Source organism: Stegodyphus dumicola, chromosome 1 (assembly GCF_044657685.1).
Source record: "Stegodyphus dumicola isolate Sdum_Otavi_A_Nest chromosome 1, ASM4465768v1".
Classification (NCBI taxonomy): domain Eukaryota; kingdom Metazoa; phylum Arthropoda; class Arachnida; order Araneae; family Eresidae; genus Stegodyphus; species Stegodyphus dumicola.
In genome coordinates this window covers 270241148-270267445 of record NC_140768.1, presented here as the reverse complement: position 1 = coordinate 270267445, position 26298 = coordinate 270241148, and the positions used below count along the sequence as shown (strand labels likewise).

Below are 26298 nucleotides of genomic sequence, written 5' to 3'. Positions count from 1 at the left end.
CCTCAGGAACAATGGGATGACTGAGACACTTTTGTGAAGCTTGAACCGATTCTGTTACAAGAAAGCCATTAGAATTTTCATCACTAGCAGAAGGAAAATCACAGTTTCCTTCTTTTGATCCATTTCTCAGCAAAAGACTGATTTTAAAATCGTTGATCTTTTTGTCAAATTCATCCAACGCTGCTTTAACATCTCGCGAACGAGATAATAATTGTGACTCTTCTTCAGGTAACTGCATTTCATTAACAACAAGCAAACCTTTAATAATTGAAAATGGGAAACTAAGCTCGAAACCCTCTGCATAACCGTGATCAAATCCACTTTGCAGGGTAGTTTCTTCGCCTAGGTATTTTCCGTCAGAAAAACCATCTTTCATTCGAGCTTCTTTTAATTTAGACCATTCCACTTCTTCAAGCCGCATATTTCTCATTTCTGATATCTCATCGAAAACATTATCTTCGATCACATCCACACGCACCGACATATTTTTTTAAATCAGTTGTTACGGTTATGAGCTAACTTTCATTACGTTATATTTACGGATTTCGTTCATTTTTCAAAATATATTTTATTGGTCGTTTAGTTAATTACAGCCTGCGGGTTCATGGAAAAAGACCATTAATGCTGAAAAAGCGAGGTTTAACGATTCATATCCTCAGGATATCTGCAAAATACCGATCTGCCCAACGTTTCTAGTTTCATTCACACACACGTTGCAACTGTTGGTTCCGAGGGTTTTCTCATTCAGCACAAACCGACAAACTCTGAATATTAATGATTATCCCGAAAGAGAAGGTTTCTCTTACAGCAGTTTTTTGCAAGAATAGTGCCGGAAATTCGCAGGGAATCAGGGTTTATTTCAGCTGTATCTCGTTTGATATGGGGTTCAAACATCAAAGCTGATTATGACTGATTCGTATCAACTGGTGACGTATCTTACTGGTGACGTATTCAGTAAGGCTTAGAGGAGCCTTAGTATTCAGAAGATTAGTCTCTATTTCGAATAGTGTAGATAACAGTGTATCAGGATTAAGCACATTATTTTGCTGTGATAATAGCATCGATCAGTGAACAATCTATTTGATTGCGGAAGTTCAAAATTAAATTTAAACTTTTAGGGAAGAAAGAGAACAAAATTCAACCATAGAAATACGAAAAGTTTAATTAAGGTATTCTAAACAAAATTTGGAAAACATAGTTTTGGCAAACAGTATCTTAATCTGAAATGACGTTCAATTTCCTAGGTTGGATAACCCATAATTCAAAGAATATGGGCAGCACTATCAGCTGTATTCGTTCTTCTACGTCTTACGGAGTAAAAGAAGCTTTGGCAGGAAAGTTAGAAAAGCCTTCCGTAGTAGGTTCTTTTCAGTAATATGAGCTTTCATATAAGGATGTTGAATCAAGTTAATGAAGTATTGCCCAATGATATATGCTTTCATGTTTGTCTTTTACTTCTACTAACATTGCTCTGGATCACTGTGTTCTTTTGATAAGTGGAATTTTAAAGTAAAGCACAAGTAATGATCAGTCTCCAGTAGCATTACCGAAAAAAAAAAAAAAAAAAAAAAAAAAAAAAAAAAAAAAAAAACCCCTCCAGATTAAGCTTATCAAAATAAGTATTGTTTAAGGCTTGAATCCAGAGTATTTTTTAAAGCTCTTCATAAACATTACTATACATTACAACACATTCCTATACATTACACTTATACATTGCACAAAAACATTCCAATTCTTTCTCCCCGAATCTGCCTCTGTTTTTAATTCGTAAATTTCAGCACGTCATCTTTGTGGTCGTTTCACATCACAGGTACTTAATTTTTTTTTTTTTTTTACAAATACTCCTTTCAGCTGTGATATTACTGTGATATTATAAGTCAATTGCTTCTGATTTATGTACTCTCGAAAACAGCTTGCGCATTATCTGTACAGATCTTCCAGAAGTCAGCCAATGCCATATTTTTAATCATATCTGATGCATAATCGTTTATTTTTTATCCATAAATACCGTGATAAATACCGTCAAATTCTGCATGTTAATTGAGAGATTAAGGTGACAAACTCTGCATATTTGACCTCAGATATGCCCAAACTCTTCAACTTTCATATTTCCCGATACATTCCTTTTCCACCTAAATCACTAATACTAAAATCAATTCCTTAGGTTTCGAAGCTTCTGCGTTTTTTTGTATATTATGAAAATTTTTTATAAGAAAATTTATGTTTATAGTTTGATAGTAAAGCATTTAAAACTTTAGACATTACATTCAGTAATTAATAACATCCGATCACTTTTATGAGATACTATAGTCATTGCAGCATTTAAAACATAAATACTGGCTTCATACTGTTCGTTAAGAAATTTTTAATTCGCCAGTTAGTTGTGTTAATTTTTTTTTGAGATTGCAGTTATGGAGATATTGGAGATAGCTAATATAACACTACTATTCTAGAATGAAAGCTGAATTAAACTTACATCTTCTTTTGCAACTCCATAAATGAAATAATCTTTCACATAACGTACTATCTCATAAGGATCAGGTTTATATTTGTGATGGTTTCCTAAATGAACTCTAATCTGATATGGAAAACGAAGTCTGAAATAAAGAGAAAAGTTAGTGATATTTTTTTAGGAACTGAGAAATCACAATAATAACTATGAAATTAAATAACTTATGAAAACTGTATTAAATATGTATATATTATACATAAAATATTATAAATATTCACTTATACTGTATACACATTCAGTTGTGTTACGTTTGAAAGTAAGAAATTACAACAAACAGTGTTTTTTTTACATGCAAATAACTCCTGTTGGTACTGAAGATAAGCAGGTTATACACTCATGTCCATAAATTAAGGATAATTCGGAGTCACGCGGAAATCAAACTCTAAAATAAATATATATCACTTGTAAAACCACTACACACATCTTCAAGAATCATATGCAAATTTCAGGAAGTAACCACATGACACCGATGGTACGTCACAATGACGAGAGTGTAAGAGAGTGATATATAAGGAATACAGGCAAAGAAGTAAAATTGTTCGCAGGCGCTTTATAAGCATTTCAGTGCAATAACCGAATAGTTATGACATAAAGGACGTATTTGGATGATATTTACGTAGTAGAATTATCGGCCGTCTGGAATGTGGGCGTACCCAACTGGAAGTATCAGACGAACTTGGAATTGCCCAGAGTGTCATCTCCAGGCTTTGGCAACGATTCCAAGATGATGGTAATGTGAGTAGACGTTACAGCACAGGTCGCCCCAGAGTTACAACGCCGAATGAGGATCGGTATTTGGCAGTTACTGCCAAAAGAAACAGGCGGAGCAAGCCTCAGACCTGTCTCGTCAGCTCTCTTCAGTCACTGGTACGACAATTTCAAGACAGACCGTGTACAGACGCTTAGGAAAGATTGGTCTATATGCTCGTAGACCTGTCAGATGCGTTCCACTTACTGCAACTCACTGTCGCCTGCGGTTAGCCTGGAGTAGAGAGCATGCAATGTGGACACCGCAACAGTGGGCTTGTGTGATGTTTTCCGACGAGTCCAGGTTTAGCTTGCAGTCTGATTTTTGCCGGACTTTCATATGGAGAGCTCCAGGTACCCGTTACCACCAAGAAAAGATCATTGAATGACATCGTTACGGTGGTGCAGGAGTGCTCGTTTGGGGTGGAATTATTCTGGGTTACAGAACTGACCTGCATGTTCAAATTGGAACCATGACAAGCCAAATCTATATGAACGTCATTCTGGAACAACATGTACGTTTGTTTCGGGGCGCCATGGGCGCACAATTTGTGTTTATGGATGACAATGCCCGTCCTCACCATGCAAACATCGTAAGCGAATGCCTTCAACCGGAGGATATCAGCTGTATGGACTGGTCAGCATTCTCACCGGACTTGAATCCAGTAGAGCACGTGTGGGACCGAAGAGTTACAGTCCGTCAATCTCCTCCTACATGTCTACCGGAACTTCGGAGAGCATTGCTTTTTGAGTGGTGTAATATCCCCCAAGATCAGATCGATAATTTGATACTCAGCATGCCTATACGTTGTACGGACTGTATTGCATCGTTTGGGAGACATACAATGTATTAACAATCATACCAACAATGTAATAATGGTTTTTTTGTAAATAGGGTTGTTTTGTAATTTGCTCCAGGGAGGAAAAATCGCTAATTTTTTTAATAATATCAAACATATAGCATCTTTTTTTGCTCTTTACCTTTTGTTTAATAAATAAGCTTTACAAATAAGTCAAATTTGTTTTGCTTCTAACTCTTCCTTTGCCTGATTTTGCATTATCCTTAATTTATGGACATGAGTGTATTTTGGCGACATTGGCTACCATTTGGAGAAATTTTTATGGAAGCAATTGAAATTGCTGTAGATTTCGAGTTCTAGATAAGATGATCACAAGAGAATGGCCATATAAGGCATTAAAAAATTCTATCTCTCACTACCAGAGTCATTAGCACAATTTTGTTAAATTCAGTCTTTGTATAATCATCTACATGATTGCAAATTTTTTGTTATGGTCAATTTCTCTCTGCTATTATTTTATTAGAGTTCATCGAAAAAGTCACTTAAAGAACTGCAAGTCTGATCTGTCGATGACATAAAATAGCTTTATAGTATTTTGCAAGTAGCAGAAAAAGGACATCTTGTAGGAGATCATCAATAATGTGGCTAATAAATGAATCAGTTATTTTAATGGCTACTGCAGATTCTTCAAAATAAAATTCGCCTATCGAGCTTTACAGCCCCCAACGAAATCTTTTTTATCACCCCTTACATAAACAGTACTTTTTTAAACATTTTATTTTTTGTATAACTATACTATCAAGGTTGTAATCGCTTTCTTACTGTTGGAAACAATGAGCAGCTGTCACAAACCACTGTGAATTTAGTAATGTTCCTCCGCAGAAATGGCCATTGGGTAGGATGACTGCATACTGCATGTCAACTTGCCACGGCCAGCTACCTCTTACAGCCTGACGTCCTCCCACAATTCGATCCAGAGGATGTTTGCCAATAACTGGTTGAACTTCTGGTGTTCCGCATGTTTCAAAAGTTGCTGCTGCATAATCTGTGTGAAGAAAGTTACAAAGGCATTATATTTAACAAGAGTTTTATGGAGAAAGCAAAGGTTTTAAATAAAACATATCATATCAATATATTATCTTGACAAAAATAAAGAAAAATTAGAATGCGCTGTTTGTTCTTATTTATAAAAAACCTCATGATGAAATATATTTTTTGGAAATGTCTTTTGTTTTTTAATTTCAACACTGATGTAAAATAAGAAAGAATTCTACTTTTATTTAAGCAAAAAATAAAGATCTTGAAATAGATGTTTGAAATCAATTATGTGAAAAACTTGAATATATCAAAATGTTATGGACTTAAAGGTTTTAAAAATGAAAACATATTTACAGTTTTTGTTCGACAGATATTACTTAGACATATATTTAGATTAAAACTACAGATTAAAACATCCGGATATATCATCTGTTTGTGAAATTTTGTTTGTCTGTTGTCTCGCATTCAAGAAAAATATCATACGTGACTCAATTTCTTTTAAATTACGAAAAAACGCATTTAGCAGAAAGATTTTCATGCCTTTAATTGTGAATGAAAAATTAAATTTAACAAGCATATATATTGGACGGTTTGTTGTCTAGTCTACTGCATATTATCATGCCACTTTTTGTATTCATTATAGATTTCAAAGCGCATAACTTATATTTCAGAAGCAATGTAGGCATCTCAGACTTAAGAGGCAACGTAGGCATTTCAGACTTAAGAGGCAACGCAGGTATCTCAGACAGTTTATGCAGGAAATTGATGGTAAATCTGCAATATTTTTGAGAATAATGACCATTGTGAAATCAGGTAGGATATAACGAGGTTATGAGAAGATAGTTTCACATATTTACACACGGCTTTAAGCATCAAGAATGTATTATAAGTGTATTTACTAAACAATAATTCGTCCTTCACGTTGACATAGAACAGCTTAATTTCAGCTAAACATCTCGTGACACGAAGCAAACAACAATGAAGGTGAATCTGTTTACCTTAATTGTGTGAATCCGAATTTAACATGATAAATGAGTCAATAATCAGTTTACCATCACAGTTGGAACTAATTTTAAAATCCGATTTAATATACTAAAAAAACAAAAAAGACTACAAAAGCAATAAATTCTCAGAACTATCTGTAGTAGATATGTAAGATTATATGATGTTTCAACAAAAGTTTTGTTTCTTAATGACAATTAGAGAATATCTTTGGTTATAGTGTTTCCAGAATACCGAGGTTTCATGACAGAGCGGTCTGTAATCTTAGTTACCAGAAATCAGCTTCATGGAGCTCACGGAAATTACCAAGGTATGCAGGAGGTTAGGCAGTTCCAGATGCATATTATTTTACATAGATCACGTCATGAATAAAAGGCGTAAAAGGTGTATAGAATCTCGTATTCTGGGGTAACATCAGATGTACAAGAACTCTTAGGACTAAATTCGAATTTTTGCTTGTGATTACCACAGAGACAGAGAAAGGGCGTAAAGCATCCTTTTATTTGAATCAAATAAAAATAAAATGAAATAAAAAAATTTTATATAAATAATATAAAAATAATAATCAAATAAATCGAATTAAATAAATCAAATAAAATCAAATAAATAAAATAAATCAAATAAATAAAATCAAAATACACGACACCACTCGTGCTTACAGAAGCCAACAATTTTGGCTTAATTCAAAGATAGTGGATTAACTAAGAAAGTAACGGCTACACATTTAGAATAACGCGCAAGCTGTCTTTGACCTAACATCGGCGTGACAAGCCTAATATCGGGAAAAACGCAAACTGAAGAATATTCACAAGGAAATCATATCAGCACCGTGGCCTTTAGCAGGCAGAACACGCTTTAATTGTACCATATAAAACCTTCATCTAAATACTTTGTTCTTTCTACCTCATTTGAGGCCCACCAGCGGCTGAGCGGTAACGTCGCTGAACAATGGTAGTTCGGTCCGAGGTTCGAATCCCGCGAACAGGCTGGCTGCATGGGCGTTTTCGTGGTTTTCCCCATGTGTAACGTGTATACGAGCCAATTTCCCTTAGAAAGTCCTCCACGAAGGCATCCCTCCCTTAAGGCAGATAGCCCTCGAGTGCTTTGCCGTAATCTAATAAAACCAAACCAAGCCAAACTACCTCATTTGAATATCACACCAGCTGGAAATTTACATTCTGGCAGAAAAATAGTTATGAGAGAGCTAGGAAAATTGTTTAACATAAAATAACTGATTAAAAAGTAAACCTAAATTCCATAAATGTATGAGATTTAAACGGAAGTAAAAAATTTCTAGATCAAGAGCTGAAGCTTATATGTTTTCTGTCCTCTGACGGGTAGTTCGATTCCTGTTCATATCCCGGCGATCTCATGCAGCCGGCTAGCTAAATGGCTGGAATGCCTTGGTTGTTAATTTTACTTCCGTGCTAAATATAACTGCTCCATATTAAAGAAACACATTTCTTTAACAAATCTTTATAATTAATATTTCAGTCTCATCCGTCACTGCATTACAGAAACTCATTGCGTACTCCTAAAACTTACAGAAACTTCTTATATTTGACACGCCAACATGGAGAATTATTAGTCATTATTTTGTTTTCATCATCACGTGACTATCATCAAACGCTTGAGAATGACTCGCTTAGTAATACCAGAACATTCAAAAATTTTTTATATTAAATACCAAACATCCTCCGCTGCGATAAACAAGAGTTCATACAAATTTTGTATACTAATAATAAAAAATACGACATTACGAGTACATTATAACTATGAATAATGATAAAAATTAAAAATTAAGTTTTAAAAATGCTATAATTCTAATAAATTTAACAAAAACTAAATATATAAGTAAATATTAGAATTCAGATGCCAATAATTATGAGTTCAATTGTCATAAAATATGGGCAATGCAGTGAAAGTCTTAAACATCGGCACCTCTATAGATTTCAGTAATTCTGCCAAGTTTTCATTTCAAGGGGGCAGATTTTCGTCTTTAATTAACACTAAATTATTTTTAAGTTTGATTTAGCTTTTACGCAATTTAGACTTGCTGTAACTGCGAGAGATAATTTGATGACCAACATTTACAGAAAGAACTTGAATTAATCTCCACTACTCGGGAAGAGAAATTTTAGAAACTGCTGGATCATAATCAAGTATTAAATTCAAAGTAACACCTATACTGAAATGGCCAGGCGTAAGAGAATCCATGCGATTAGGATCGTTGGAGATAGCTACAATAGGTCTTGAATTTAAACAGGACTCCACATGAGTTATTGAACTAACGAACTCTTCATAAGTTAAAATCTGAGTACCAACAATTCTTTTAAGGTTTAATTTACTTGATGCGAGACTCAGAGTTCACCAAAATGAGGAGCTGAAGACGGGTTAAAATTCAAAATAATGTGTTCTTCCGCAAGGTAATTTTTGAAACTTTTCACTTGACAAATGTAATTATTTGAATTAGAGGAAATTGTTCATATTACGACTTATTTTCAAAAGTTCCCATGTTCATTTCCGACAGGTATAAGAAACCTTTCAAAGAACCTTTTTAAAGAACACTTTCATTTCAAATCTTAATAATGTACAATAAATGCATATTAAAACGACTGATTGCCACACTTCAACTTTCTAATATTTTGTTTTCAAAATATGATATGCAAAAACATTTTCTAAAACATTTAAAGCCAGAAAATTATTTTCATGTAAGAGGAAACATATATTACCTAAAAGATAAGTATACTACTTTAACAGTTCGTTCTATAGTATTAACTCATATACGATCAATGCAAAGAATGTCATGTGTACATACATGCTACTCATTTTATATGCTTTAAAATGTTAGTACGAAATAAAACAATTTTAAAACAATCAAAATAATTAATGTTAGTTATAAATAGAATTATTACCTACCACAATTTTCTTCATCCGTGCCATCGCCACATTCATCATCACCATTGCATAAAGAGCTGTTATTTGGCAAACATTTACGATTGCGGCACTGAAACTGTCCAGGAAGACAAAGACCTAAAATAACGCAATTACAAACTGCATTTTAAGTCTGAATATCATTGAGTACAAAAGTTAAATTAAATTTTACATTGTTAATGTTGGTAAATTACAAATTTTAATAATTTTTCCTCCCTGAGGCTCTGGAATACGGACTCGACAACAACAACCATATGTTAAGAATATTATGATATACTATTATATAAAAAAGGAAAGCTGAAGAGGGAGGGGGATTTCACTGAATTCCAAATTTATACGTTTTTTTCAAGTTAATGACGTTTTTATAAAAAATTAATTTCGTTCAAATATTCGAAAAAAAGAGATCTGAATATATTTATAATTTAGTTATCAACAAATTCCTGTTTGCACGCCTAAAACTGGCAATATTTGAATCTATCTATTGGAGAACGCCAGCGTACTTTTTATAGAGGAAATGGGTTGAGTAGTTCCTGGTTTGGGCATCACAGTTGTGCTACCATACAAACGAACTTAAAAGGTCTTTTGATCATTCGATGCGATGTCAGACTTTGAGTAAAGGGCGTTTGAGAAAAGAAACTTTGGTTTCTGTGATCAAAAACAGATATTTGTACACCAAAGCCACCATAACTGCCAAATTTCGCATCTTCTTACCTAGCTGTTTCCTATTATCAACATATTTAACGGCATAACTGTTTTAAGGTAATTTAAAACATCCGAAACTCTGTGATGGGCCAGTCTATGACAGATACAAAATTGGTATTTCTCAGATGCTTATAGGAATGCCAGGAGTACTAAAACAAATGTATATGTTCTGAGGGATGTTACTTCGAAGTTTGCTAGAGGGTAACTTTTACACTCTAAGCAGAAATGCCCCATAATAATTTTCTGTGAACTTTTTGAAAACAGAAGTATTCTAATTGCCCCCCTCCAAATAACGGGAGCTAACCGTTTATAGGCGTTGGCCACTACTAGGGCTGGAAGCGGCGGTAAATTTATTATAGAGGTACCTAACAGGTGCGCAACCACTGCCTTCTGTGGCGGAGATGGACAAATTACATCCCTGCCTTCTCCGCAATTCGAACTCGGGCTCTTCGCGGTACGGCTGTCAGAGTCACCAACCCTTTTCCTATCTGGGCGGCTAAAAATAATTCTGATGTACTTTCTTTTATTACTAACTGTTTATTAATACTTTGTCAAATTTTCTCAGTAATATTTAGTTTTTCTCCTGCATTCGTATCTTTAAACGCCTTGAAGCTCATTAAATTTCCAAACAACAAAACAGAAAAAACAGAAAAGTCTTTCTGCAATGTACGCATTCTGAGTTATATCTAACTGTGATCTAAAATGTAAGAAATTTATGGTCTAATTATCTAGTGTATTTTTTATAACTTCAAGATTTGGAAAATATATTAATTTTATAAATGCTTTGTATCAGTTTTGAGAACACAGTCATAACCGAGGTTCAGTTCTGGTGTATCGCAATAAACTTAATACGGCAATAAAGTAAGTAATAAAAATATTTTAGATTTCGCAGTGTATATATATGTGTAAGATATAACAAAATATGATAGCCGCTTTAAAAGATAATTGGCCATCATAAAATTAACATTCTTAATTTGGTGCTCTGAATTATTACACACACATATACAATAAATATACAACATACAAACATATACAACACACAAATATATACAACACTTATGCTTAAATTTTAAATATTGCAGTCTATAAAATCTCTTTCGCTTTGCCACTCCTACAGGGAAGGAATACTTTAAATTACTTCCTTTCTTTTCTTTTACATCTCAACACACTGTTATTTGGCAAACATTTCTTTTTCAACAAAAACACTTCCTTTTCTTTTACATCTCAACAATGTGACATAACAAGCATAGTCTTCGGCCTTTGTAGTAGTTTTCAATGCGTTTTCCTTTTCTAAGTTAACCGAATTTTAACATTTGATTAGAGTAAGAGAGTTTTTGCTTTAGATGTAGAATTGCTTATACTTTGAGTACAGAATTAAAAAATGCGAAATAGGGTGAGAATTTATGGCACATGTACTGTATTTCGTCGTATATTCCCCCCTTTTTAACTAATTTTATCGTCCGAAAGTAGAGAGAGGAAAATCATGCGGTAGTTTACAGTAAGAACGTAACAAATAAAAAGGGGTCTTGAATAAACTACTAGTGACTATCAGAACATTATTTCTTCAAAAGGAAATCCACATTCCAATAAGAATACATAGTAATATTACCATTACAATAACTAATAAGATAGCTTCATTTCTGTTTCTCTGCAACTTGAACTTCGCCTGTTCTTACTGTCATCCGCTGCTAGTCCTTAGGCCTCAAATCATTCAGTGCTGATGGAACTACTGTCTGCATCCTCTAATACAGCTTGTAAGTCACTAGCATCGTCATTGCCTTCGTCGCCCCTAACTCGGTCTTCTCACCTGTAATAATAGTCTTTAGAGCCATCCAGAGCATCAGATATTTCCCTTTCCTTGAAGCTCTTTGCTATTATTGCTTTATCAGTCAGAGTTCATACATGAAAAATCTTCAAGCAATTTAACTCAGTGGATGGTTTCTGAATTTTTCCGCTTCTAGTAAAACTGTGCAACCCTGCTGATATCAGTTGGTTACAAAACATTCGGAGATAAGTCTTTGAACAGTTTATTGATTTATACGTCCAATGGTTGCGGAAGTTATGCAAGTACTTCTGGAATAACAAGACCAATGTTTTTCGGTTCATTTGTATTTTATATCACCTATTGAAACTGTCCAAGTAGAGTAGTGAAATTTTATGTCCAAAAGCACCTAGATAACGCTTTCACACAATTTTGAGCCACTTTTTTAACAAACTGGACAACATCCAACCTTTCGCATGTACCCTAAGCATGTACCTTTCGCATACCACGAAGGAGCTTTCGTTTCGTTTAAAATCTGCGAAATGCTGCAACTCCTGCAGTTTTTACTAACAAGGAAGATACCCCTTTTCGATTAAATGTAGTGTTATTAGGCACGTGAAAGAATACAAGAATTTGATCTGTATTTTTTTCCTGTAAGTCCAACCGTAAACGTGATCTTTTATTTGCTGTATCACTAATATGTGAAATTCTAGCACCCTTTCTTCATAAACCTTTGGTAGTCGTTAAACAAGCATTGTTTCCCTCCTTAAACAAATCATTTCTTCTCATAGAACGCTAGATGCATCCTGTGTTCGTTTTAAATTGCTGAGCAGTAATATCACATATTTTCGTTTCATCCCTCGCTTTCATTTGCATAATTTCCCGCGACATAGCTATGCCATTGTTCTTTGCTCTGTTTCTTAATTCTGCACCTCACCATCAATTTCTGGAAATTTTCTGGTTTTCTATCCCCGAAACGCCAACCACTTTGAATTTGTCTTCCTCAGTGCATGTTTTTATTTTCCCTAGTATCGAATCAAAGTAGATTGAACAAGAAACTGTCTACTGGCTAGTTTGGCACCATTAACTTCAACGAATATTTTAATTTTTAATTTAAATTTTGCTATGCAGCTATGATTGTTTTTTCCCCATGATTCTGAAAATTAATCCCCTTATCCGCAATACACACATGTCAAAAGAAACTTCTAACTACGAATTCCCAAATCTAAATAAAGAATCGAATTGAATCGATAAAGCCATGAATATCGCGCAGAGAGCCACGTGTAAAATTCCAAGAAAGACATCGGAAGGAAAAAGAAGGGCCGCGAACAAAAGATCCAAATTTCGAAAATGATCGAACACATCAGAGGTAGTTGGGTTTGGTTTATTTTATTATAGCAAGGGACGTAAGGGCTACCTGCCTGGAAGGGGGAAGGGACGCCTTCGTAGAGAACTTTCTAAGGGGATACTGGTTGGTTTCCATGCTACGCATAGAGAAAACCACGAAAGCATCTATGCAGCTGGTCCGTTCGTCTGGAATCGAACCCAGGTCAAACTACTAATATTCAGTGACTTGATCGTACGGCCGTTGATTGTCCCCCTTCAGCAGTAGAAAAGGCTACAATGAGCTGAAAGTAAATAATCGAAGTAAGGTGAAATAACATGTTTCGAAAGTTCATAAGTGTGAGAACACCTGCCACCTCCGGGTAGCTTAACGAAGAATCTGCATAAAATACGTTTCAAATAATAAATGAAGCAAAAATAAACTGGATGAAATGCTGCTACAAATGCAAATACAAATTCAATACACTGAGCAAAAATAAAAATAATGAAGGGAATAGAATTTACAAATAAAGTGGCCTTCAGAGGGTAAAACTATATACAGTAGAAGAAGAAAAAAATTACGCCAACGTTTTTAAAATTTTCAGAATCTAGAGCTAAAAAGCTAAGAGGAAAATTACGCAAGGAAATACGATATATTCAGCGTATGAAATTTATAGAAATGTTCTAATGTAATCTTAATGCACATAATTTTAATAACAAAAAGTATTAAGAAACAGTTATTTGAAGACCTTTAAAGGGCAGCTCACGAATGTTAATTGTAATAATTGCAAAATGAATGCAAAATAGTAAAAAAGCTTTAAATACAATGAGAATTACCAAAATGCGATACAGAGACAGAAAGAGAGTAATTGGTTTGTAAATTGAATCGAACATATTGGCTTTTGCTATAAGACCGAGAGAAATTTTTGATTTTGTAATACTACCAGATGTTTATACATTTTGTAAAATAGATTTTATAAAACTTTCTATTTTTCTATTTTTGCAAAATGCCATGAAATGAAATACCCACAAAGATCGTTTCTATTATAATTTATCTGATTATATACTGTATATACTATCTGTAATAAGAGGAAATGAAAAAGTGCACAAAAATAGAGAATTTATTTATCGAACGCCTGAAATAATTCAGGGTTTATTTAATACTTACTGCGGCTGGAGACCACTCTGTATGTGATGTTGAATCCTACACTTGTACCGAAGTATCCACTTTTGAATTTTATTTGTACAGCATTAAAAGGTGAAATCATATCTGGAACGTTTAGCTTTCCACAGTAGAATCCCGCTGTAGCCAGAGTGCCATTGCTGTCCATATAATTAACTATTATATGATCATCGCTGCAGGTGGGATTTTGAGTGATATTAAGTACATTGAACTTTAGCCGAATATACTAAAAAAGAAAGAATAATAATAGAATTCAATAGCTTTATCTTGTAGTATTAAAATATACCGTAGTAAAATGTTTCTAAACACTTGTACTTATTTGCTTGTTTGGTTTGGTTTAGTTGATTATGGCAAAGTACATGAGGGCTAGCTTCTTAAGGGAACGGTGCCTTCGTGGAGGGCTTTAAGGGAACTGGCTAGTATCCACACTACACACGGGGAAAATCACGAAAACATCCACACAGCATCTCGTTCGGCAGGAATCGAACCAAGGTCAAATTACTAGTGCTCAGCTACTTTAGCCCTCGATCGCTGTTGTCTTCTTATTCGCTTGTAACTTATGTTTTATGCTTTTATATAGTCCTATGTATTTTTTATTAATATATTTACTTATTTCGTCCATTTTATGTTATTCATTTTATGAAAAATATAATTTTATATTCATTTAATCGAACTTGTAGCCACTTACTGTGTTTATGAATATTTATTTCATACTTTAAGTTACAGATATTTTAAATTCTGAATCCATGAAAGTTTGAATTGTAAATATAATTCAGCTGGAATAGGAGATACGAGTCGAAACTCTTATAACAGATCTTCGACAAAAATCACCGCCATATTGGCGACTTCTCGGCAATTTGTGATGATATTTTGGAAGTTTTCGGAATATGCATTTTTGAAGCCTTAACAGCGATTTTTCTCGATGTTTCCAGAAGTGCTTGCTCTCTCATTTGGGCAACACTTTAAATATCAGTTGTGTTGGAACCTGCAGTTTGCTCAGTCTGCGAGTGTTTTGTTACCGAGCATCTCTGATTATTGTCATTGACTGTCATTTGGTGATCTGTGATTTTTCTTGCGAGTTTTGCCGTTCGTAGTAGTTTCAAGTGGAAACTACTGATTATGCTCTGTCATTCTAAAAACAGGTGTACGAGTACTTTTGCGTGAAAAGTTTCAGAACTGCGAAGTGTTTTTCGAAAGTAAATTTCATCAAGCTCTATCGGTTTTCCGTGCATATAATCTATTACGATCCCGTATGCACGTTACAATAGAATCAAAGAATCCCGTATGATCCCGCACGTTATAATAGGATCAAAGATCCCATATGCACGTTACAATAGAATTAAAGAATCCCGTATGCACGTTACAATAGCATAAAAATTCGCGCCGAGCTTGGTTATCAGCTACTGAATGGGCTGGTCATGCAGGATTCTTATTGTTTTCTTCCTTTTTCTATATAAGACTTTTATGGTTTTTTTCCAAGGTGGATGCAAGTTAGTTTCCCTTAGAAAACCTTTCACGAAAGCATGGCTTTTCTGTGGCAGATATGAATTCACGAGTTATTTTCTATAACAAACAATTTAACCTAATTAGAAAAGCTAACTTGACTAAAAAGTGGGAGAGAAACATGACAATGTAAAATTTAAAACTTGACAAAAGTCTGCTCTAGACTGGTATATATTTTAAAACAACAGTTAACGATTTCGAGAGCAATGGGATCATTTTAGAAATCGGTAGAGTTTTATTCAAAATCTAAGCAATCTAAGGTTGCTTTTTTGCGTAGTCTTAGAAAAGAAAACCTTATCTTGTAAAACAATAATCATTAGTAGAAATATGACAATTTCTAAAACTGATTTTTACTCATTATTAAGCATAGCAGGATATCTGAAAGGGAAAACTAAATTCATTCATATGTAGGAATCACAGAGTGATTTCCTTATGATCTTACTATACTTCATTCTCTTAAAGATTGAAGATTTATGCGGTTTTATTATTGGAATAATATAGTCATAATATTTTCTCACGATTTAGAAACTGAAATAACGTTTACAAAAGATGAACAGTAGTATTTTGGAAAATTTGTAGTAATTGATCTACACTGGTAGCTAGATTTAAATGAATTAATTGACTTAAAAATGCACGTATTCATTTTCAGTTGCCAAGAAACTAAGCTACTCAGTATCTTCTTAAAAATTGAACAGACACAAATCGTTTTAACATGCGACATCGTTTTCTAGATAAGAAACCACTCGTCGAGATAAAGTTCTCTGATGCGGTAAGTAAAATTAAGGGGGAGATTGCCGACACCGAATGAGTGTTCTGCCAGTTATTTCTCCTTTCCTGAGAAGACGCAGGAAAAAATTAAATTAACAACGCTAGCGAAGAAATTTCAGTCTCTATGAAAAATAACTTTTTATGTGTAAAAATGGCTGTCTGTTTTTTTTGGCATCAGACTTTTATTCCTATTCTTTTAATATTTCTTCATTTTCGTACTCCGTGAATGGTGGATAGAATTCAAACTATATGCTTCAGATGAAAATAATGTTCGTTAGAATATATATGTTCTAGCAGTTTAGGATGTTTAGAAATTTTTTTCATGAAAAGATTAGCTTAACTGATTGAGGCGAAGTACAAGTCGGATATCAATATAAGGGGTGGGATACCTTCATGAATAACTCTTCAAGGGAAAATGTTTCGTCTTTTAATTTGTGTTCTGTGTAAACAGGATTTTAGTCAAATTGATAACTTGTCGACAGTGAAGTAACTTACAGGCCGTTAAATGAAAAGACCATTAAGAAAGAATAAGGTCTAGAATTACTGATTAAAAATTATCCATTGTAATGAAAGAAATGAATATCACTGTCGAGTTAAACTTAAGTTTCACTCTTATATATGGTACTTTAAGCAAGGATATAACGAATTAATCATGCTCACCATGGCTTGATTTCTTAAATAATAATAGTCTGTATACACTATACAAAAAGTAAATAAATTGATAAAATAAAATTAAGTACGGAATTTTCTATTTGCAACTGTTTATGTTTACTTTTCGTTTGTCTGTGCTCTGTCAGACATGGCTTAAACCTTATTTATTAAAAGAATCAACTTATACTTGATGATGACCATAATAAAGAAAAGAGACTCGAAACATATATCAGCGAGATTATTTTTCTTAAAAAAAACAATTTAGTATTATATTAATTTTGACATTTTTTATGAAATTATTTGCAATATCCAATTAGAGCAATATCAAAGAAGATTTTTTTAATTTATTTGTTTATATCTTAATTTATATTTTTATCATTAAATGATAACTTTTTTTAACATTAAATTTTGATGCTGAGACAAATTCGCTAGAGGGTAAAAATTTGTTTTAAGAGAATACATTTTATTGCTTCCAGTGTAAGTTTTTAAAGTTTCTATTAATTAAAACAAATATGTCAAATTTTAAAAACTAAGACCTTGAATATAAAAGCAATATGCATAAGAATGAACTAACTTTGGGGTTTAATTATAATTACTAGTCTAGCCTTCTAATCTGCAAGACGAAATTCCGTCCTGGCTTTAACTAGAAATATCAAAACACTAAATGAACACAGAACTAAAATCAACTATAAATATTGTGTCTTCCACTTAATGTATAGAACTAAATTAATGAATGCGAATTGAGTTCCACCTCTTGCGGGAACAGCAGACAACACGGAATTCAGTTATTTGCAATCCCACGCTTAAGTTAAACTTACTAACAGGCTCGATTAATTTTACGAACTCTTAGTTAACATTCAAAGCAAAGTGGAAATTTACTGATAAGTAGAAATATTTGTCAAGTTAGACTCAAACGGAGGAGTCTGTTTAAGGTTGGCACTTCTCACTTAGATTCTTAACCCTGTTTTAAAATTACATCTCATTTATATACTTTGATAGAATAGACAAAACTGCAAGGATATGAAATTTTAACATTTGTTTAAATATGTTGTTGATAGTTTTCTGTTACTACATTTGTTAAATGTAGATAGGTTGTTATTTGAAGTAACATTAAATATGGCAATATACTAGTGGTGATTTTTACTGGTACGATACTAATTTCTACATATAATAAAAGAAAGAGTCTGTGTGTGTGTGTCTTTCGTTCGCGCTGCGCGTAAGCTAATAGACCCCAGGCTACGAAATTTGGTACATAGGTGCATCTAGACAAGAGTCAGTGCACCTCGAAGCGAGTTTTTCGAAATTCGAATTCGAATTTTTTTATTTTATGTTTTGTGACGAAATCGCGTCATTTTGAGGCAAAATGGGCTATAGAAAGGCGAGATTTTACTCTACACACTCCATTTCATATCGTCATGAAACGTAGGCACTTAGCTATTTTACGAACTTAAAATAAATTTCGTGTTTCAATAAATCGATTAAATACGAATTTATTTAACAAAGGGAGCTTAGCACCTTTTCAACGGGATTTTTTCTAAAAACTTTTATATTTAAAAATGTACAGTTTATTTTACTTTGATTTTTGGACACGTTAAACTTTCATCCTTGCGACTGCTTTTACAAAAAGAATTTTGGAAAAATGATCATATTTTGTATTTTTAAAGAATTTTTTAAATGAAGCTTCCGAGTACACTTCTCACATCTCACATCTTTAAAAATGTGATTTTGGCAACAATTTTCCTGTCTTATTGTTGTTGATAGATTTTGGATGAAATCGCACTATTTTGAATAATTTCCTTCTTTTAGAAATATGGGTTTGGCAACAATTTTTCATCGTATTTCTTATGTCACTGTTTTTAAGAGATTGACATATTTCATTGTCATTTTTACTTCCTTGTACGAAGTAAAAAGGAAGTATTGTAATCGCGAAAAGCTTCAGGCAGCATATTTCAACGAAAATATCCACTTTGACCGCTTTCGAATGCAATTTAACGATGTTTTTGCATGATATATGTACGTAAGGACTAAATAAAAAACTCTTTTCCTCCAAAAAAAAAAAAAAAAACTAAAAAACTGCTTTAAAATGAATTCTGAAGAGAATGTTTCGTGGCATCTGTACGAAAGTATGTACGTACGTATCTTGCATAACTCAAAAACGAGTAGCCTCAGAACGTTGAAATTTTGTATACAAGACTACTATAACATGTAGATGTGCACCTCGTATTTTGGTTTCAATCGGCCGCGCCAAACGTATATAAATATATTTATAAATATATCCACCTTGTTACCCGGCTCAGTGATCTCAGTTTTTTTACACTTATATGTTTGTAAATTGTACATTTTTTGCTTTAAAAATGATTGAATTATGTGGTTTTTATCTTCCGGTTAAGGGTTTTATGCCTTTAGTAAATCTGTATGCAATATTTTTAGAATTATCAACAATTTTAAAATTGTTTAAGTGCCGCTAAGCCTAATTTGATGGCCGCCATTGCTCTTGTTTACATTTGAAATAGCTGAGTAGCGGATTTGTTGCCAATCTAGAGAAACTTAGCTCCGCAACAACAAAGATAACGCCTTCAGTTATTACTTAAATCATGCTTAATCCTTTCTGGAATTTTTTCGAGGAAATAAGCGTTTAAGATTTACTTCGTAATTTTTAATACAGATATTTTGAGTTTTTACGTATTTTTGCCTTCTCGCGAAGTGAAAACTGAATTAATTGAATGAGAAATACTCAATCGTCTGTGAAAAACTGTTTCTTTTTTGTTTTGTTTGCTTAATTTCTTTTATACATAGTTCTAGCTTTATTATAGTATTTGAATAGAACATGTGGCAACGATTAGATAATTCTTTAAATGATATAAATTTTATGCATTCTAATATGAACGAAATATAATACTGTTAAGTAAACCTAGCGCCAGAATGTCGCTATGGTAAACAAAGCGAATTTTAAAGAATGCATTTATTCTATTGTGGTTTATGCACTGTCGGCGAAGTAGGTTTAATTCGATCTCATAAGTTTAAACGAAATGCAAGAAAAAATGCGTATAATTTAATATTCCGTATGTGGTGTACACATCAGATTATATATATATATATAATACATTTTTTTGATAAAGTTGTTCTGCAGAGTAAAATTCTCCGCGGAATTTTATGTTTTTTGAGTTGCTTTCATGTTAATTTTTGCTTATTTCACTGTTTGTTAGGTATCGAAAAGTTTTGCATGATTTTTTTTCTTCAACGGAAAGTTGGTTCATTTTTTTATTAGGATAATTAATATTTGTATTGGATATAGCTTATTTCATTGTAATTTTTTCCTCTTGAAAATATAAGATAAAATATCATTAATTATACTTTGCTTTTCAGAATTTTTTGTTTTTTTGTATTCTTTTATGATATTTATTGCTCATTTCACTGTTTTTAAGATATTGAAAAGTTTTGAGTTATTTTTTTAGGAAACAAAGTTCTTAACTTCCTTTATACCATTTGAGTTCTTAAGATTCTGCAAAGGGAAGTTGGTTAGTTTATTTATTAGGATAATTAATATTTGTATTAAGGGATGTTGCTTATTTCATTGTAATTTTGTTTAATTTTGTTAATTGTAAGTTATACGTAATAAATTTTTTTATGAAGTTGTTCTGCAGAGTAAAATCCTACGCAGTTTTTAAATGTAACGTTTTGTGTTCCCTTCAGCCATTTTTCGGTACATTTAAAAGCCAGACGAAGGCTGGCAGCGAAGCTGCTAGTAATAAATAATTGTAAGTACAGGGTGTCGCCTACATGCCAATGCAGCCGAAATGGCTGGCCATATGTTTTCTTCACAGTTCAGTTTAAATACGGATTCTTAATATAACTATATAACAAATAAAATTCAAACAAATTCCATCTAATGGTACCACTGTGAAAAGTAGTTTTCATAAGTATGTATTCTTGTGTTAGAAGAAATGATAAGCGGTCATACCGAATTAGAGTATTGAAAGAAAGGTTTGGCTTGTATGATTACAGCAACGAATCGGGGCTATCTGTATAAAGGAAGGGATGCCTTTGTGGAGGACTTTCTAAGAGAAACTAACTCATATACACGTTACACATGGGATAAACCCCTAAAACGTCTATGCAGCTATCCCGTTCGCGAAATTCGAACTTCGGACCGAATTACCAGTGTTTAGCGAATTTACCGCTCTGGTGGGCTTATTGAAACAAAGGATCTGTAATCGCACAAAAATGCATAAAAGAGTTCTTGCATTTATTTCCTAGTCCAAGGTAATTTTAATGAGTTTATGTCCAAAGTAATTTAAGGGGCTGTAGGGTCACAGTTTTTCCTATTGAGTGATAATGTATGACCTCACTCAGCTCACCTGGTGGGTGGGATACATTGAAAACGAACTGAAAACGAGCACAGCATTTGATTGGATTAGTCAGCATTGTTGTTGGCCTCAGTCTAGTCAACTTTTTTGAGTTTTGTCTTAGGATGACGAAATGCAGCACAACGCTTCCTTACCAAGTGCTCGCATGAGATCCTTTGTCTGGGTATTAATCCTGTAGGATTTGATTCTCACTTCTGCCGGAAATTCATTCTATGATAAAACGCTGAGATTTTACATATGAGTTTCATGGTGACTGAGTATCAAAGTCACTGTTTTTAGACAAGTTAATGGAAATAACAAGACTTTTTGCATATCCTCCCAATCGTGCATTTACTTTAAAAGTTCGTATTATGAAACTGTTGCCTGTAAAAAGCGCAATCTGAATCTTTACATTAAAATTTATTTAAAAGTATAGAAATTATCTTTTCTTGTGTCATCTGGTAATGTTGAATTTTGCAAACTGCCCTTTTAATTTTGCACTTCAGGATATAATTCGACTGCATTCTAATTTTAAACGCCCACAGGAATATTACTACTTATTTAATCATACATAATTATAAGGTATTTCTCCCGCCTTTCTAGCGTGTCTTCGGGGTGTAGTGGTTCTGCACGCTCGACCAGTATTCAAGAGGTCCGTGGTTCGATTCCCGGCGAAGGCGCTTGCTCATTTTTCATCTCTACGGCTTCTCCAATTAACCTACTGTCTATACATAGTGATTATAATTAATATTTATAAGAATAATATTTGGAAAGAATCATGCATTGTGCAATTACTACATACCGTGCCTTCACTGCTTGTTAGATTAAAGCCACATTCTACTTCATTTGGGTATGATTTCGATTGTTTATAGCCTGGAGAATACAAGTTGCCCACTGGATTTTTGATCAGATCCAACTCTAGAATATTTCCCGAGACGCATTCCGTATCCAGACCTGAAAAAACACATACAAAATTATAAATATTACAGGTCTTAATTGAGATAAATCCGAGTTAGCTTTCTCTTTAGATGATGCCCTTTGCATTGTGTTGCGTTTAACATTCTTAGTAGTTTGAAGTGTAACTACTGATTATACTATGCGATCCTGTGAGCAATTGTACGAATATTTCTGTGAAATATTCCAGTGTTCTGATTTGATAAAAATAAATTTTTATTACTGTGCAAAATGTAAGATAAGTCTAAAAAAATTTAAATTGCTTACAAACAGCAGTTTCAAATTTTCATACGTTGCATATAAAAATACAATATTCAAATAAATTTTTAATAGAAAGAGTTCGATTTAAACAATCTGATGTAAAACCTTTTAAGTTAGCAAACGAAACATTCATAAATCTGGTGCTGTTCTACTTTACTTGCATAAGAAATTATTGCGTTCTTCTGTGAGTATTTCTGCTCTGTAAATGGTTACAATACTTATTTAGTAAATGGAATATTCGTGATTCGAATTTCGGCAAAGGCACTTCTGATTTTTCATGTTTCTTGCTACGAAACGTCAATAATCTCTGCATCTAAGTATTGATAATATTGTTTGATCCAATGATTAAGCAATATTATCAATACTTAAGTAATCAATATTATGAGTACACGATCTAATGATAGTCGTTATTATTAGCTGAAAAATATTCTCGAGTGTTAATATATAGAAATATAATATAAAAATTATTCTAGACTGTAATATATACTTTTGATTAGCCTAAAGAGAGAATAACTTCTGAATATTTTCTTGTTTCTGTTGAAGTTAAGTCATTTAAACTAATTAAGAAAATTAGTTTAACATAGCCTAAATTCTTTAAAAAAAAGAAAGGAACATTTGTGAGAATTTATCAATTTATTTTTGACTAATAGTTTAATTTTGAGTTAAGTAACTTTTCTATCGCTCTCTTTTTCCTCACTCATTTCATGCCAGAATGTAAATGGGATAGAAAGCGTAAAGAAGTGATATTTAAGCGAAGGTTTCGCAAGTTATATTTAGAGCGTTTTCTGCCTACTTGAGGGTATATTGTTAACATGACTTCATAGCGCGGCTGAAGCTTCATGGCATTCTGAGGCGTTGAGTGCTTCTAACCATTAGGCTTGTTTCGCCGGTTTTCCACCAAGCACAGCCTTCCTGAACGTTACTTTATCCTGTGAGGCGTTAGGCTAGTTTCACTACATTTGATTTTAGTTCAATATTACTTACTTAAATAAAGCCAGAAGTGTTGGATTATGTGAGCCCAAGTAGCGAAGTCTTTGTGTTTGAATGAAAGGGTCTTATACATTTTTCCTCTGACTTTTGTTTGTAGCATAAGACTTGAAAATAATTCTTCTACTGTCTTTTTAGAGATCGTTAGTGTGTGCTTCCTAAGCATACTAGACGCTATAAATAAATAAATAAATAAATAAATAAATAAACAGAAAAAAGTTCAACTCGGACATTTAAAACTTTTCTGATATAAACTGAAGGCTTGTAAGTGACCAGTTGCAGCAGCAAAAAATAAGAAAAACAAAAGTAATGAAATTGACTAACTTTTAAAAAGATAGACCGCTTGGATTATGATATAGTCTAAAGTTGCTTCAAGAAACCAGCAAATTAAAATATAAATAAACAGACAGATAAATAGCAAAACTTTCAACTCGAATATTTAATTCAGGATTCAAATTTTAAAAGACAAACCAAATCTAAGTCAACTCTATTGCATCTATCCCTTAATTATTTTGCAAACTGAAGATTCTTTAAAGAAGAAATTGAGAATTCATTTTGAAGAATAAGAAAAGAAAAATTAATGAAAACTGTTTAAATATGAGAAAGATCAACTATATGAACCACAGCCCAAATTCCGCTGGAAAACCAATCAACAAATTAAATACCTAAAAATGAATAAATAATAGACAGCGTAATTCGTGCACGACAAAACAATCTTGATTCGAATCATTACTTTCACATGTGCACAAATGAAATTTGTCAAAACCATTATTTTCATATTTACAAAATATGCTACCATACGTATGGAAGAAATTTAATATCATGCAACAGTAATCATAAGAAAAATTTCAAACTGCATGAAAAATAACTAAAAATAATAGAAATCTCAAGCCAAAATCAAAGTTATTAATGGCGTAATTAAAGAATAAAAGTATTCAATGGCTGATGGTTTTATCAAATATCCGTAGCGTTTCTAACTGTTTCTCACATCAGTTTTCTGAAAAAAGATCATATAAGGCTCTTAAGGGGATAAAAATCTGTTTCAGTAATTAATCAATACCTGTTAGAAGCATTAATATGAAAGGGAATCTCTCTTTTCATTAACCACAAATAAATTAAGACAGTCTGTTTAGCTCTGATATCCATGTGAGTATAATATTTGCCTACAGACCAAAATTAGCTGGATTTTCTTTTCGGAAAGAAACTTTTTGAAAATATATGCAGAAGTATTACATAGGTGCCACCTTTCGTAACGTAAGATACATTTTAATGACAAGCAACAACTTCATGTGAGAAAATGTTAGCAAAAGCTTTCTAAGTCAAGAATCATCATTTTAATTTTTTGTTTGTTTTTTAATTGCTCTTTTTTTTTTTTTTTTTGAAAAAAAAAATTCTTCTTACCTTCTGCTGTAGATAGAAAGAAAATCACGAGTAAAAAGAAACACTTCCAGGACTGTATCATTTTAAAAGCTCTCTTAGCAGAAGAAAACATCGTTTCCAACTTTGGGGACTGAAGATGTAATATTACGCTAATACGTTTTGTGTCGATAAGACAAAAGTTTGGTGATAATATTTAGATAAATGTCACATGCCTTCCTGAAATACAATAGCTATTTACAGATTACCTATGAATGAAAAATTATGCACACATTTAATCTGGATAGCTTAATTGAGTCCTTATGAAAAGTTTTGAAGTATCTGAGTCCATTTTATTCTACTATTCGATCTTGCGGAACGTACACTACGATTCGGAGTTACATTATACTATTATTCTCTAAGTTGCAAAAACATAAAATGTTTAATTCCATTTTCAATTTATTTCCCCCCACTATATAAAGGATGCATAATACTATTAAGAGGATTCAAGATATTCTGCAGAATGTGTTTACACATTTTTAGAACGAATTCGGGTTGTTTAATTATCACTTAAAATGCAAATATTATTTTAAAAATGTTTGATTTGATAGCTTCTTTCCCGGATTATAAGTATGCATCGTGATTTGATGATAGAATGTCTTTTTCTACAATTTTCAAGGGTTTTAATTTATATTCCTCATTTACCACTTTCCAGAGTTCATAAGTTGTAGTTGCTTTGCGCTTAGAAACAACTTTTTTCAAGACAGCATAGGTACAATACGTCATAGCTAAAGCGTTAAAAGACTTCGCAGGAATACGCTGAAAATGTAATGTGCAATACATGTATCAGTGTTCATTTTTTCATGGAATGCAGTTGTATATTTCAAAGTGTGACTTGTTTCTTTGCCTTCGTGAAATTTCATTCTTTGAAAAACATTAGGGTAAGAAAATGTAATTTCTTTAAATATCAGCTGTAAAACTTTCTCTAGATAACATGTTGAGCTGATTTTAACACTTCTACCCTCTTCTTATTTTTAATTTCCAACAGTAAGAGAATCCAATGACAACCATAAATGGATTCTGAAACTTTATTTGCATTTGGAACCGGGTTTGTACACTTTTTTCCGATTCTGTAATCTCTGATTCTGATTTTTCCAATTCTGATATTTGTCAAAGATGCCTTCGTTCTCGAATAAACAGCCCCTTTTTGTAGCAGTGATTTAAGTAAACTCTTGCTTTACTGTAGGGCATAATGTATTTACATTTATATCCTGATTAACAATTTTCATACAGAGTTCTACAAATAGTTCTGCGTTCAGTTACATACCTCGGCAAAAGCTGTTGAACATTATGTTGTTAGGTTTTTAAATTTGTAAATCATGGATTATTATCTTATTAATCGTTACTACAGATGCATTTAAAGGATTTGATATTGATTTTTGCGTTGGAGGATTTTCTCTTGTTACCAA

The 26298-nt window shown here is 32.8% G+C and overlaps 1 protein-coding gene across 1 annotated transcript in view; it reads right to left on the bottom strand.

Annotated features, from left to right (window-relative positions):
* Window positions 1-24990, bottom strand: part of LOC118194042 (chymotrypsinogen A-like) — a 36666-nt gene extending 11676 nt beyond the window's left edge. The window contains exons 1-6 of the mRNA XM_035365227.2: window positions 24875-24990; window positions 22074-22225; window positions 13989-14229; window positions 9019-9132; window positions 4882-5104; window positions 2477-2597 (exon numbers count right to left, since the gene is read on the bottom strand). Coding sequence (XP_035221118.1) covers window positions 2477-2597; window positions 4882-5104; window positions 9019-9132; window positions 13989-14229; window positions 22074-22225; window positions 24875-24965 — 942 coding nt within the window. The 5' untranslated portion in view covers window positions 24966-24990. The remainder of the gene's footprint in view (window positions 1-2476; window positions 2598-4881; window positions 5105-9018; window positions 9133-13988; window positions 14230-22073; window positions 22226-24874) is intronic.
* Between the last annotated feature and the right edge of the window lie 1308 nt (window positions 24991-26298).